This window comes from Bipolaris oryzae, assembly GCF_000523455.1.
Source record: "Bipolaris oryzae ATCC 44560 unplaced genomic scaffold scaffold_40, whole genome shotgun sequence".
NCBI lineage: Eukaryota > Fungi > Ascomycota > Dothideomycetes > Pleosporales > Pleosporaceae > Bipolaris > Bipolaris oryzae.
Window position 1 is genome coordinate 130206 of NW_006911316.1, and position 13194 is coordinate 143399.

At 52.4% G+C, this 13194-nt stretch overlaps 5 protein-coding genes across 5 annotated transcripts; 2 read left to right on the forward strand and 3 right to left on the reverse strand.

The window, feature by feature from the left end:
* Positions 1-103: 103 nt before the first annotated feature.
* On the forward strand, positions 104-2506 carry COCMIDRAFT_3999 (uncharacterized protein; the record flags this gene model as incomplete). The annotated part of the gene is made up of 1 exon (XM_007688266.1): positions 104-2506. The coding sequence occupies one exon, from the start codon at positions 104-106 to the stop codon at positions 2504-2506; it is 2403 nt and encodes an 800-aa protein (XP_007686456.1).
* An 873-nt stretch (positions 2507-3379) lies between these two features.
* Positions 3380-4834, forward strand: COCMIDRAFT_91242 (uncharacterized protein; the record flags this gene model as incomplete). The annotated part of the gene is made up of 1 exon (XM_007688321.1): positions 3380-4834. One exon carries the CDS (start codon positions 3380-3382, stop codon positions 4832-4834), a length of 1455 nt encoding a protein of 484 aa, XP_007686511.1.
* Positions 4835-5447: 613 nt separating this feature from the next.
* Positions 5448-7235, reverse strand: COCMIDRAFT_91356 (uncharacterized protein; the record flags this gene model as incomplete). Its single annotated transcript, XM_007688322.1, has 1 exon — positions 5448-7235. One exon carries the CDS (start codon positions 7233-7235, stop codon positions 5448-5450), a length of 1788 nt encoding a protein of 595 aa, XP_007686512.1.
* A 462-nt stretch (positions 7236-7697) lies between these two features.
* Positions 7698-8481, reverse strand: COCMIDRAFT_91234 (uncharacterized protein; the record flags this gene model as incomplete). Its single annotated transcript, XM_007688323.1, has 2 exons — positions 7698-8150; positions 8287-8481. The coding sequence occupies 2 exons, from the start codon at positions 8479-8481 to the stop codon at positions 7698-7700; spliced, it is 648 nt and encodes a 215-aa protein (XP_007686513.1).
* A 374-nt stretch (positions 8482-8855) lies between these two features.
* On the reverse strand, positions 8856-11684 carry COCMIDRAFT_91230 (carbohydrate-binding module family 1 protein; the record flags this gene model as incomplete). The annotated part of the gene is made up of 6 exons (XM_007688324.1): positions 8856-8952; positions 9005-9108; positions 9136-9250; positions 9302-11227; positions 11279-11403; positions 11472-11684. The coding sequence occupies 6 exons, from the start codon at positions 11682-11684 to the stop codon at positions 8856-8858; spliced, it is 2580 nt and encodes an 859-aa protein (XP_007686514.1).
* Between the last annotated feature and the right edge of the window lie 1510 nt (positions 11685-13194).

Sequence of the window (13194 nt, forward strand, 5' to 3'; positions counted from 1 at the left end):
CCGGTCTCTGTCCCGCACCGTCAAGTCGTCTTCCCCACTTCTGCTCTCCAAAACTAGTCGGGTAATAAACCAGAGTCAGCGCATTCCCAGGTGTCTCGCCGCAATGGCGACTCCAGCCCGCACCCAGCCACCATGGAAACAGCCACAGGGCTCCAGCCCCGCCAAACTCAAAGTGTGGAACTCGTTGACCAGATCAAAGAACGACTTCGTTCCCATTGACCCAGAAGGCAAAGAGGTCAAATGGTACAGCTGCGGGCCGACAGTCTACGATGATGCCCATCTGGGACATGCTCGCAACTACGTCACCAACGATATTCTCCGGAGGATATTGGCCCATTACTACGGATACAATGTCAAGTTTGTTCAAAATATTACAGACGTCGATGATAAGATTATTCTGCGAGGCCGTCAACAGCACCTCCTCGCCAAGTTCAAAGCAGACAACCCAACCATCACAGAGGAGGTCATCAACACGACAATAAAGGCGTTTGATGCATATGTCAAGAAGAATCTCCCCCTTCTTAGCGAAGACGTGACCATTGGCAACTTCAACGAAGAGTCCGCTCAAAAGTACGCCAATGTCATCCAAGGCAAGTCAGTCGATGGCGTCGGCCCTGCAGGCGACAAGGAAGCCAAAATCAAGATGCATCTTCGAACAGCTGGTACTGCAGTCACTTCATTGCTAGCACCGTCAAAATCGACACCCGAAGACATTGAAGTATTCTATGCTGGCGCTGAAGATGTCTTGCTGCCCTATCTCGACTCCCTCTACGGCTCTTCGATTGATGCCAGTGACCACACCGTTTTCACAACTCTTACCAAAAAGTACGAGGCTCGGTTCAACGAGGACATGCGAGCTCTCAATGTGCTAGACCCAGATGTAGTCACGCGAGTAACCGAGTACGGAGACCAGATTGTCTCTTTTGTAGAAAAGATCATCAAGAATGGCATGGCTTACAGCACTTCTGATGGATCTGTCTACTTTGACATTGAGGCTTTTGAAAAGAGAGAGGGCAACCACTATGCACGTCTAGAGCCGTGGAACAGAGGCGACACCAATCTGCAAGCCGATGGCGAAGGCGCACTGTCGTCAGTCAAGACGTCGGAAAAGCGAAACGAATCAGACTTTGCGCTCTGGAAGTCAAGTAAACCTGGTGAGCCGGCGTGGCCAAGCCCCTGGGGTCCTGGCCGACCAGGATGGCACATTGAGTGCTCCGTTATGGCCTCAGCAGTCCTGGGCGAACAGATGGACATCCATAGCGGCGGTATTGACCTTTGCTTCCCGCATCACGACAATGAGCTGGCCCAGTCAGAAGCGTACTGGTCACAAGACGGGCGCCCAACCCAATGGGTGAACTACTTCCTTCACATGGGTCATTTGTCAATATCTGGCTCTAAGATGTCAAAGTCCCTGAAGAACTTTACCACCATTCGCGAGGCCTTGGGTCGCGGCGACTGGAATGCGCGCAGCCTGCGCGTCATCTTCTTGCTTGGAGGCTGGCATGATGGTGTCGAAATTACTCCAGACATGCGCAAGTCTGGATCGTCATGGGAGAGCTACGTCACCAACTTTTTTTACAAAGTCCGTGATCTGGAAGTAAACCCCAACATCGCCTCGACTGGCGCAGAAGATGACAAAGTTCTCAAGTCGTTCGAATCTGCCAAACAAAAGGTTCATAGCGCTCTGGCCGACTCCTTTGATACCCCCACGGCCATGCGCGCAATTTCGGGACTCATTACAGACTACAACTCTGCAGACAAGGCTGGTCTCAGCGACTCTGTGTCGTTCGATGTCGCCCGCTACATCACTCGCATTGTCCGCATATTCGGACTGGACGGTTCAGCAGACCCATACGACGGCGGCATTGGCTGGGCAGGTATCGACATTCCCTCGGCGGCCAAAGAGCATGTATACGCCGTATCACGGGAACGCGACGACGTACGCCAACACGCCATCGCTGGCGACCTCTCGGATGAGGTTTTACAATCCATCATTGCGCAACACAACCCCACACAGAAGCAGGATATCGAAGCACTCCCGTACGCAGAGGTCCTATCCACATTCCAGGAGAATCTGCAAAACCTAGCCAAGAAGAAGGCTCCGGCAAAAGACTACCTAGACCTTTGCGACCAGCTGCGCGACACCCATCTCTGGGACCTCGGCATTTACCTTGAAGATCGCGAGAACGCGCCTGCAATGGTACGTCCTGTTGATGCCGAACTGCAAGCCGCACGCTCTCAAAAAGAGGAAATCGCCCGCCAGAAAGCGGAAGCGAAGCTGAAGCGCGAGCGCGAAGAGGCGGAGAAAAAAGCCAAGCTTGCTGAACAAGCCAAGATTAACCCCAAGGATATGTTCAAGACGGAGGAATACAGTGCGTGGGACGACGAGGGCTTGCCAACAAAGGACAAGGATGGCGCTGATGTGCCCAAGGCACGTTTGAAGAAGATGAAGAAGGAGTGGGAAAAGCAGAAGAAGCTGTTTGACGAGCACGCCTCCAAGGCTTGATTGGTTTGTTTATGAAGAGCATGGACAGTATGTGCATAGTATCTATGTTGAAAGTCAATGTTAGAGTAGGCGTACTGCAAAAGGGCTGCTAGGCAGCTGGCGTGTGGTTTTCATATTTATCCAGTAAAATATACCGGGTACATGACTAATACCACTGAGATGCTGAATATGACGAGTGAATGCTCAGGCGGAAAAAAAGGCCAACTTGAGAATAAAGACTCCAGACTGTTTCGTAGGTGACCAATCGAGATAGAGACGGGTGGTGTCATACCGATCGCTGAGTTCTGCATAGTGGCAAAGTTCAAGCGTCATGTTTCCAAAGTACAGAGTCCATCGAGGGCGTTGTCTCAACATGTAGGGCGTGCCAAGCCCCGTAATGCACGACTCGCGCATTATGAATGCAGCTTTTCAAGTACTCTATATTACGCTGTGACTCCAGTAATCATCCGGTCAAGGTAGCAAGAAGAGTATTGGAGCTTCAGGATGTGCAAATCTAAACAGGTTTTGGACATTCCCAAGTTCAGGATGCACTCATGCTAGAAGTTAGTAGGTAGGCTTTTTTTAGAGATTGCAAAATGTATAACTAGCCGGGTTTTAGCATAACGCATGGCTACCGCCTTTTTTTTTATCCCCACCAATGCCAATAGCACCAACCTCCACAATCGGATTTCGACTAGTTTCCGCGGCCGATGGGCGGGGAGGCTCCACTAACTAACTACCCACTTGGCTCACCGTCGGATAAATCGCCGAGTGACTGTGGTTCCTCTTTACCGTCTCGATGCTATATTACTAGTCGTGCTCCGTATTGGTGTTTTCCTCAACTTCACTTCCTCCCCTCTCTGGATTTGATGACCAGCTCACTGTGCTTCCACAATGCCACCAAATCATGACATCGAGAAAGCCCTGGCTCCAACCCCCGAGCAATTAACTAATACTCCTGCCACCCAACCCAACAATGCACCAGCCTACACCTCCATCAAAGCTCCCTCGCACCCCCAACCTGAACCCGAACCCAACATAACCAGAACCCCAACCCACACCTCCCACGCCTCTCGCACAAAACACACCATCCTCGGCCTCGCCAAAACCATCACCGCCCGCTCCAACGCCGACATAATCGACCCGGGCCCACCCCCAGACGGCGGCACAAAAGCCTGGACCCAAGCCCTATGCGGCCACTTCGTCGTCTTCAACACCTGGGGCATGATCGCCACCTTCGGCGTCTTCCAACAGCACTACACTTTGCACCTGGGCCTGGAACCCTCGGCCGTCTCGTGGATCGGGAGTTTCCAAATGCTCGGCCACTTCGCCCTGGGCATGCTTACGGGCCGCCTTTTCGACGCAGGCTTCTTTTACTGGTCGGCGGTCCCGGGGATGCTGGTGTCGGCGCTAGGCATGTTCATGACGAGTTTGTGCACGAGGTACTGGCAGTTTTTCCTGGCCCAGGGCCTGATGACGGGGCTGGGAAATGGCATGCAATTTGCGCCCGTGCTGAGTCTTGTGAGTACGTATTTTGCTAGGAATAGGAGTGTGGCGCTCGCGATCATGGCGTCGGGGAGTGCAACGGGCGGGCTGGTTTATCCGACCGTGGCGAGGCAGTTGCTCCCGCGGATTGGGTTTCCCTGGACGGTGAGGGTCATGGGGTTTATGATGTTGGCGGTGGGGACGGGGTACAGTTGTCTTTTGAAGCCTAGACTGCCACCGCGCAAGTCGGGGCCGGTGCTGGAGCTTAGTGCTTTTGCCGAGTTGCCGTATAGTGTTTTTTTGCTGGGTGTGTTTCTCATTGCGCTGGGCCAGTACTTTGCGTTTTATTACATCTCGTCTTTTGCGGTTGATATTCTGGGTTTGCCGTACGAGACTTCGATCAATGTCTTGCTGGTTCTCAACGGCATTGGCGTGCTCGGTCGGCTGGTGCCATCTTGGTTTGCGGACAAGTACACGGGGCCATACAATATCCTCATACCGTTTTGTTTCGTTTCGGCACTCGTCTTGTTCTTTTGGCCGCTGGTCAAGAGCGAGCAAGGGCTATATGCCTGGGCTGTATGCTATGGCTTCTTCGTCGCTGGCTTTCAGGGCATCTTCCCGGCAGTCATGACCACTCTTACGAAGGATATGAGTAAAGTAGGTACCAGGAATGGTCAGGGCCTTGCTATTGTGGGCTTGGGTACTTTTATCGGGCCTCCGATTGCAGGAGCCTTGATACAGAATTACGGTGGAGGCTACCTGAGTGCACAGATGTTTGCAGCTACAGCAGTGTTGCTGGGTAGCTCTATTTTAGTTTTGGGCAGAGTGAGCATCACGGGATTGAATCTCAAGGTGAAAGTTTGAGGATAGAGTATCCGTCCGGGAGATGTAAGCGTTCGATAACCGAAACTTAATTTGAATCATTTAGTTTGGACCATCCTTGCAATGTCTGTGGCATGACATCTCCGCGGTTGTCAAACAACCGAGCGCAAACAGAATAGCGTAAGACACAGGTTTCAAGAAGTTTTGGTCAAGGACTGCGGCTCTGCGGTATACAAAGGTAATGAACGCTTCAGTGTAAACGTGGTAGATTTGTATATATGAGCCAAAACAAAAGTTCAGATTTAGTATCACCAACACGACCTCACATCATGAAACATCAGTTTAAGATTTCATATATGTATTCCACTATCCGGAATATCTAACTACAAATTCCGCACTGAGATGAAAATCCATTGTCTCGTGCCGCAAAATTCCGTTCCCAGGTAAACCACCAGTGCATGCATCTCAGAAGCACTCGAGTATTCGAAAGCAAGAAAATCAATCGCAGATATAGATGGGCTTGATCTTTGCCCGCCGCTCACTTAGAGCTGAAGAAAGAAACCCATATGGCAAAAGAAGCCATACCTCGCCTGTACATCCATGCATCGCATACTGGCTACAAGTCAACTTGAAGAGACAGATCGGAAGAAACCACCTATTTAGCATAGCCTAGGATGGTCTTCGAAGTCGCCCAATCACGAGGCGCGGGTACCGCACCCCAAGGGATCTCAGAGGCAGAGGAACCAGAAGAAGAAGACGAAGGAACACACTCCGAGTCATCATCTCCCTCGCCGTCAGTCTGGCAGGCCTTGTCAACAACCGTTGGAGACTCAACATGCATATCCTTGGCCAGGTCGAATGCATCCTGGAGGCTGACCATATCCATGAGACCCTTCTCCTGAACCCACTTCCAGACCTTGTTCATACCAGCGGCGCCTTCGATGATGGATTTCTCGGGGCCGGTGACATTGCTGCTGTCGATCGGGATGTGAACCATTTGGCCTTCGTGCTCGATGGTGGCCCAGTAGCTGACGGTATAATCGGTTGGCTCTGAAAGCTTGCCTGTGAAGGCACTGGTAGTGTCATCGGGGACGTCCTGCTGGCCGAAAGCGGAGGCGGTCTTGGGGTCGGAGTCGTCTTGGTGGATATCCTGGCGGGAAAGCTCGGAACAGACCCGGCAAGACCCAATTCTAGGCCATGCACACGAGCAAATACCGATATACTGAGCAGTATTGTCATCCTTCTCCAACTTAGTCGAGCCATGGCGAACAGTGGTTGGATCTACTTCTTGAGCAAGCTCCTCAACGCAGCGACCGTTGCACCATGTGTTCAAGCAGTCCTTAACATGCTGAATAGCAGTCTTTGTACCCCAGACATCGTCTGTCCATGTGTCGTCTGCATCGTCATGATGATCCTTATCCGAGTGGGCAGTGTCATCAGACGCCTCACTCTCACAGTACTCTTCCTTGATACCAGTCTCGTTGGCTTCGTTGCAAAGTTGGGCTGTTCCGCTGTCGTCGTTCTCTGGATGCGAGGACATCCACCTCTTCAACGTCTGCTTGAGCTTACTTGGATCATCGGCGGCCTGCTGGTATAGTATAAGGGCGCAATCTGCATCGCCACCACACATGCGCAAGACGTTGTATGCTTCCTTTGCAGTGAAATCTTCTGGACTGTTTATACAAAACTTGAAGAGTGCGTTGGCCAGTTTGGTGCCCCGAGTCTCATCGTGTTTGGCTGAGAGCGATGGGGCGTGAAAGGTTGCAGGATCCGCAATGGGGGCGACTTTGGCGTTCGAAGACTTCGCAGTAGCCGACGGGGTTTGCTTGACAGGCTTCGAAGTGTCCTCAAGAATAGAATTCTTCTTAAGACGGGAGATAGTTGAGGCCTTAGCATCGTCCGCGATTCGCTCCGCTTTATGACGCTCCGCCTGCGCGGTATCCTGCTCCTCGTCCTTGGACAATTCGTCGTCCAGATCAGGATATTCTTCGTCAGAATGGCCAATCTGATCAGGATTTGTAGCAAGCTTCTCCTCCAGCTCAGACATAGACGCATCGAAAGCGACACAATACTTCTCCTTCATCTCAGACATACGCTCTTTCAACTGTTTGACCATAGCAGTCCTATCAATGTACGACGCGTAATATGAGGGGGACGCGAAAGCCTCCGCAAGTTGGTTGAAGCTGTGAAGGGAAGGCCTGAAGTCCTCACACTTCTTAACGCTCTCACTGTCGCTCTCGAGATCGACGATTGATGGTGAAGTTGGCGTCAGACGCCCACGAGAGTGGTATGGAGAGATGTTCTCTGAGAAGCTCGTGTCCTCACATAAGATCTGAGACTCGACGAGAGATTCTACGGCACCAGTGACACGAGTGTCGCTAGGAGTAGTTTTGTTGACCCTTCGGGATGTAGTGGGACGGTTGGATGGGGTCTTCTTGGCCATATCTGGCGGTTGATGATGAGCAGTTGATAATGAGTTGTAAAAGAAATTTGGAAGAAAGTATGGTGGGAGATATACTCGCTACCGGTAGAAGGATTATATCCTACTAGGAGAAGCCTGGACGCTGGGTGAGGTGAGAGCGTTTGCAGACCACTTCACAGTGAGAGAGAAAAGAACAGTGCACAGGGCAGCCATGGGAGCGTCTAGTGACGTAAACATCAAACGTGAATTCGAGTTGGAGTGAAAGTGCGCCACCATCGTGGCTTTTGCAGATACCTCCGGCGTGCTACCGCTGCTCGGAGTCGACAGATACCTTCTTCAATCAATTGTTTGGCAGCGATTAGGTTTCAGCTTTACTCTACTGGCTTGATTGCAGGCTCACCCTTGGTCTTCTGAGCTCGATCTTGTACCGCGCTACAACACATACAAGAAGCTCCAATAAGACATACAATACCTCATAAACCTTCATCGGAGCAACGGCCTCCTCTCCTCCCTTGCCGCACCCCACCAAACGAACCCCCGTCGCCTCGTGCCCTCATCCACCTCCAGCACATCCTCCTCCCTCTGCCTCCCACCAACCCTCCTCCACAACGTCCCCCACCCCTCCCTCTCCCTCACCCATAACCCACTACTCCCATCCTCATAGACAACCCACCCACCACGCCTCGCCCTAGTCCCCACAACCACCCAGCCAACGCACTTGGAAACCCCATAAAGCACCAACACCCCAAACAACGTACAAAAAATCGTAACGAGGGACGTCAAAAAAGTGATAGTAGAAACCTGACATCCCAACCCCGCAGTCCGCAATTCAAACCGCTCGGATCCCAGCGCGCAGATAGAATGGTGGCGAATAGGTGACAAAAGCGGAAAAGCCCTCGAGAAACCGTCCAGCGGGAGGGGAAGACACGTTGAAGACTATTGTCACCGCATCAGTCTTCGTCAATCCGATTAAACCATAATTTAATTTTTTTCTCTTTCACAAAAAAAACAAGGTTCATTTCTGGCGGAATATATCCACGGGTAATGATAGAGACGATGGAAAAAAACGTACAATAGCGCACCACCCGCAATGACCTTTACTCCTGTGGCAATCACCGCAGTCCATGTAGCCCCAGCATAGTTTTAAGCGGTCCCAATCTTCCTTGGGGCTCGACTGCAGGCGGTGATGGAATAGCTCTGTAGCATTGATCCACGCGTCGTTGTCACGCTTGGCAGCAGAAGAGGTTGCGGGGCAATTTGATGGCATTTGTGTTTTGTTTGGGGGATTTAGGGATTTGGGATGATTTGGGACTATGGAGAAACAGTGCAACAGAGAGTGAGCAATGACACAGGTGATGGCGATGAAAGAGAGGATGAGCATGCGGGGGAGTGCTGAGGTCGGTCATGTCATGGGTTTCACGCTAAGGGCGTGTTAATCACGTGAGCACACTGCGCAGTTTGTTCTATTCTTGGACGCATTGCCAAGTCTGAAATATCACTTGAGAGCAAGAATTCGGCATATAAATGGCAACGGTCTGAACGATTCAATTACAGAGAAATGAAGATATATACAAAAAGAGATGAAGCCCCATATATACGACGTCCCTGCAATTCTCATGCTAGGGTATGACTAGAGATCTCTTATGCGGGGATGCATTGAGAGTAGTAAGTGTTGTTGAAGGAGCACTTGTATCCGCTGACACAAGCTGTAGGGCCGGTCCAACCTTGGCCACCGCATCTATTGCCGTGTAAGTTTATATTTGATATCCAAAGACAGTGGAGTCACTTACTGTTGCCAGGCACTCGCTACGGCGGTTGGGGTAGCCTGGGCCGATGACTTGGTGGGAGTAGCGCTGGTTGGCTTGGCGGAAGAAGCGGGAGCAGAACTGGCTGGCTTGGATGAAGCGGGAGCAGAGCTGACTGGCTTGGATGAAACAGACGATCCACCTCCAGTGCTAGGACCAAGAGCAATGATCTTGGCGGCTGCGTGCTCTGCGGCGGTGATGATGTAAGAAGTAGGGTTGGTGAAGATTTGACTGCATCAGGTTAGTTTTTGGATCAAAAAAGTGAAGTGTATGGGGACTCACCCAGGGAAGATGGAAGCATCGACGACGTGAATGTTCTTTGTTCCATAGACTTGAGCGTTCAAGTCAACAACCGAGGTTCCGCCAGTAAGTCCACTGTCAGTTCCAAGCTTAGCGGTACCAATCCAGTGATTGGCGCGACGCGCAGATGGGGTCTTTGGCAGGCTAGCGACGTATTCCTCGACCGTCTGGTTAACATTGGGAACCTGGAACTCAATCTGGGGGTTCTTCTTGATGGCCTTGATCATGCTCTTGATTCCCGCAATGACGACATCGGTATCAGCCTGGTTGTTCAAGTATGGTGACTTGCTGACAACCACGTTGAGAGCACCGTTGATGGACAGAGCACCTCGAGAGGTAGAACCGTGACCGAGGTACTGAGAGATGGTGAGGTGGTTGGTGTCATTAGCTCCTGGACCCTCAACACGAGCAGTCCACTGGATGGATCGGTCGATTCCGTCAGATCCCCTGATCATTTCCCAAGCAACAGGACCAATGTTGGGGGCGGAGGTAGCGAGGATGCCTGAGCGCTTGCTCAAGTACAGGTTCTTGTCAGCCTCGATAGGGGTGTTCCACGCCTCGTAGAAGTTGTAGTTGGAAATGTTGGGGTGCTTGATGACGAGATCGGTGTTGACGTGGTCGTTCAGGTTCTGTCCGACAGGAAGGTTGATCCAGTCAGACTCCTGGATCATAGTAGCGCCGTCGCGAGCGCTGCCCTTGACAACACTGAGCTGGTCCTTTGGTCCAATACCACTGCGGAAGAGAAGCTTAGTGCTTCCAAAAGAACCAGCGGAAAGAATGACACGGCCACCCGGGTTCAAGTTGACAGTACCGCAGTATCCGGTGCCACCAACGCCACTCTCGAGTTCAACACCAGTAGCAACTCCGCCGTTGCGAATGACACGGCGAGCCATGGTGTTTGTCCAGAGCTTGAAGTTTGACCTCTTGAGCGCAGAAACCATGTAAGTGCCGAGAGGACCCTGACGCTGTCCGTTCTCGTACATGAAGGGAGCGTGAGAATAAGTCCTGTTCTTCTGGTTCTGCTGGCTGTTTGCAGTAACGCTCTTCCAGCCATCAGCACCAAGGGCACTGGAGAGAAGGTTGAAGCCTTCTTGCTTGTAACGCTTGCCGTCGACCGAAGGAGTGTCTGTTCCAGGGATGCGCTGGAAGACGCGGTCGATGGCGGGCTTGACATCGGATGATTTCCAGCCAGCAGGGAATTGGTAGTCGAAGTCGATATCAACTGGCTTCCACCAAAGCGCAGCATTGACAGCAGCACCGCCACCAAGGACGCAGCCAGCCATCTGGTCAATATCGGTACAGGCTACACCAGCAGAGTCGACCCAAATCTGGTTGCAGAGACCGGGGATGTCGAAGCGGGTGAGGTTGTTGCTGAGAGCCCAGTCAGGACCCATCTTTCCACCAAAGCGAGCAAGAGATGGCGGGCCCTTCTCGAGCAGGAGAACACTCTTGCCAGACTCGGAAAGCTTGTCAGCCACAGGGATACCTCCAGCACCACCGCCGATGACGATGTAGTCGTAGGAACCGCTGGGAGCGGGAGAACCCTGGCATGCTGCAGTTGGTGTAGGGGTGGCACCAGGTTGTGAGGGTGTAGGTGAGCCAGCGGGGGGGTTGGCCAGTTTGACCCAGTCAGGGTATTTTGCGCTCCTGGCCGGGGCAACTTGAGCACCAAAGAGACCCTGGCCCTTGTTGTGCTGGACCCAAGTGCCGGAGTAGACCTTATCGTGCTGAGCCCATCCAATGACCTGCACCTCGCCAGTTGGAAGTTGAGAGCCTTCGGCACCTCCTTGGTTCCAGGCCCAACAGCTTTTGCACAGATAAATGTACTCAAAGTTGGTGTCAGAGACCTTTTGGTAAATTGTGCTCAGAGTGGCATTGCCAGTGTAGTCGACGGGAGCTGTGTAACCACTGTACTTGGTTAGTGGGAAGGGTTGACAACCATGTTGGAACTAGACTGACGCTGCATGGTAGAAGCCAGCCTTGACAGCATCTTTGTCGGGCCAGGCCACGAGAAGAAGAGCATCGGGCATACCGCCACGGTGACTCAAACCGGACCAACCCTGGCCGGAGGTGAGGGACCCTTTCTGGAGCAGGGTGTTAGAAACGGCAAAACTAGGCAGATAATATGTGTATGTATTTTTGGTAGACTTACAATGTAACCAATGTAGTCCAAGTTGTTGCCAGTCGCGGCTTCGGGGAGGGCCATTCCCCATTCGAGGCCACCAGCAGTCTCAGCGCTGTTGACCACTTGGCGCCAAAAGGTGATGCCGGTGGCAGCATGGGTAAAAGTCTCCTGAGCGTATGCCAGAGAGGCGAAAGGAGAAGAAAGCAGCGCAGCTGCCTTTGCAAAAGAAGAGCCCTTCATGTTGAGGGGGGATAAATGAGCGGAGGGGAAAGCTGGCGTGCTGGAGGACCATGCCAGGGTGCCATGGTGGTTATATACATTTTGAAGCTGCCACCATCACACCCCCCCTAGACGCTTCTATCGAATGCATAGAAGGTAGGGTGGACGCCAATAGGGCCAAGCCACTACCTGGGGAGTTGCATCTGGAGGCGGCAGAACAGGCCCCTTGAGCCAGGCACAGAAGATGGGATTCGAGAACGGTGGGTCTCGCGAGCAGGTTGGATTAGCATGAGACGCGGTGCGATTGGGCGCGGAGGTGGTCAACGTGACCTCGCCAAGGGCTAGGGCAGGTGGTTAATATGCTGCAATAAGGGCGACATGGGGGAGTTGATTGATGTAGATTGCCTTAAAGCCGAGAATCCAGCTCATTTGCCGTTGGCGACGCTGCTATAGCCCGTTTGGGATCCAAGAGGCTTGCCCCAACCGGCCTAGCGCCGTTTAAGCGGCTGGAAACAACTCTTGGAACTCATCCTTTCATCACACAATCCCACTCTCACCCATGCACCCAAGCCCTCTCTTCGACCGCATTCGCACGTCCTTTTTGCTAACGGCTCCCTGAAGCCAGTTCCGGTGACTCGCCCCAAGGCCAGTGGCAGTGTCGTCGACTTTGCGGCGCTACCAGGCGACTCGGTCTCTCCACACTGCTGCTCACTACCAATCTATTATATTGTGTCTGCTGTCGCCTCGCCTCGCGTCACTCACCACGCCGCCTCGGGCCTTCCATTGCCCTGCAATTAAGACGGCCATTTATTCATCTAATTGTCGGCTCCTCGCGCCTGCATGTACTTATCTGGCCATACACGTGCTACTGATACAGGACACGTGCAGTAACGCCCGACACCATGTTGTTGCGGAGGGCTGATATATTGACAGACGGAGCATGTACCCATTGCTTTTGCGGCTTTGTCATGATGAGAAATAATTCCGAGTTCGGTACCCATCCTTCCGCTTGCGCAACGGTGCCGTGTTCCGTTTAGTGAGCAGTTTAGCATGACAGCATGTATAGAGACATATAGTAGTTGAGTACGAATGGAGCACCATCTGGTGAAAGTCCACGTCAGACACGGAGGAACTACAGCGTAATTTGCCGAATTCGCCCTTACTTCTGTGCATGCGGTACATAATTGGGCCAAGCAACGTGCACTAGTCAGTGCAAGTCTTCGCTAGAATGCATGGCGGAGGCGTAGAAGGCCAAGGACTCTTGTGCTGCTCAAAAGGGCTGGTGATCCAAGACAGCTAATCACCGCACGCACATCACACAATCGACGACAACTACTGGGGGCGCGATGGGGGGCACTGCTGGGTCCCGCCATGTAAACAAGTTTCATGTTTTAAGACCAGCAGCGGGTGGGATGGGGCGACCAAGGTGTTTCACAATGTCGTCTAGAAATGCTTGGGAGTTCGTGGAATACACCTACGTAAGCGCGATGGAGACTATCCACTCTACTAGCGTGTGGCGGTTTAGTATATA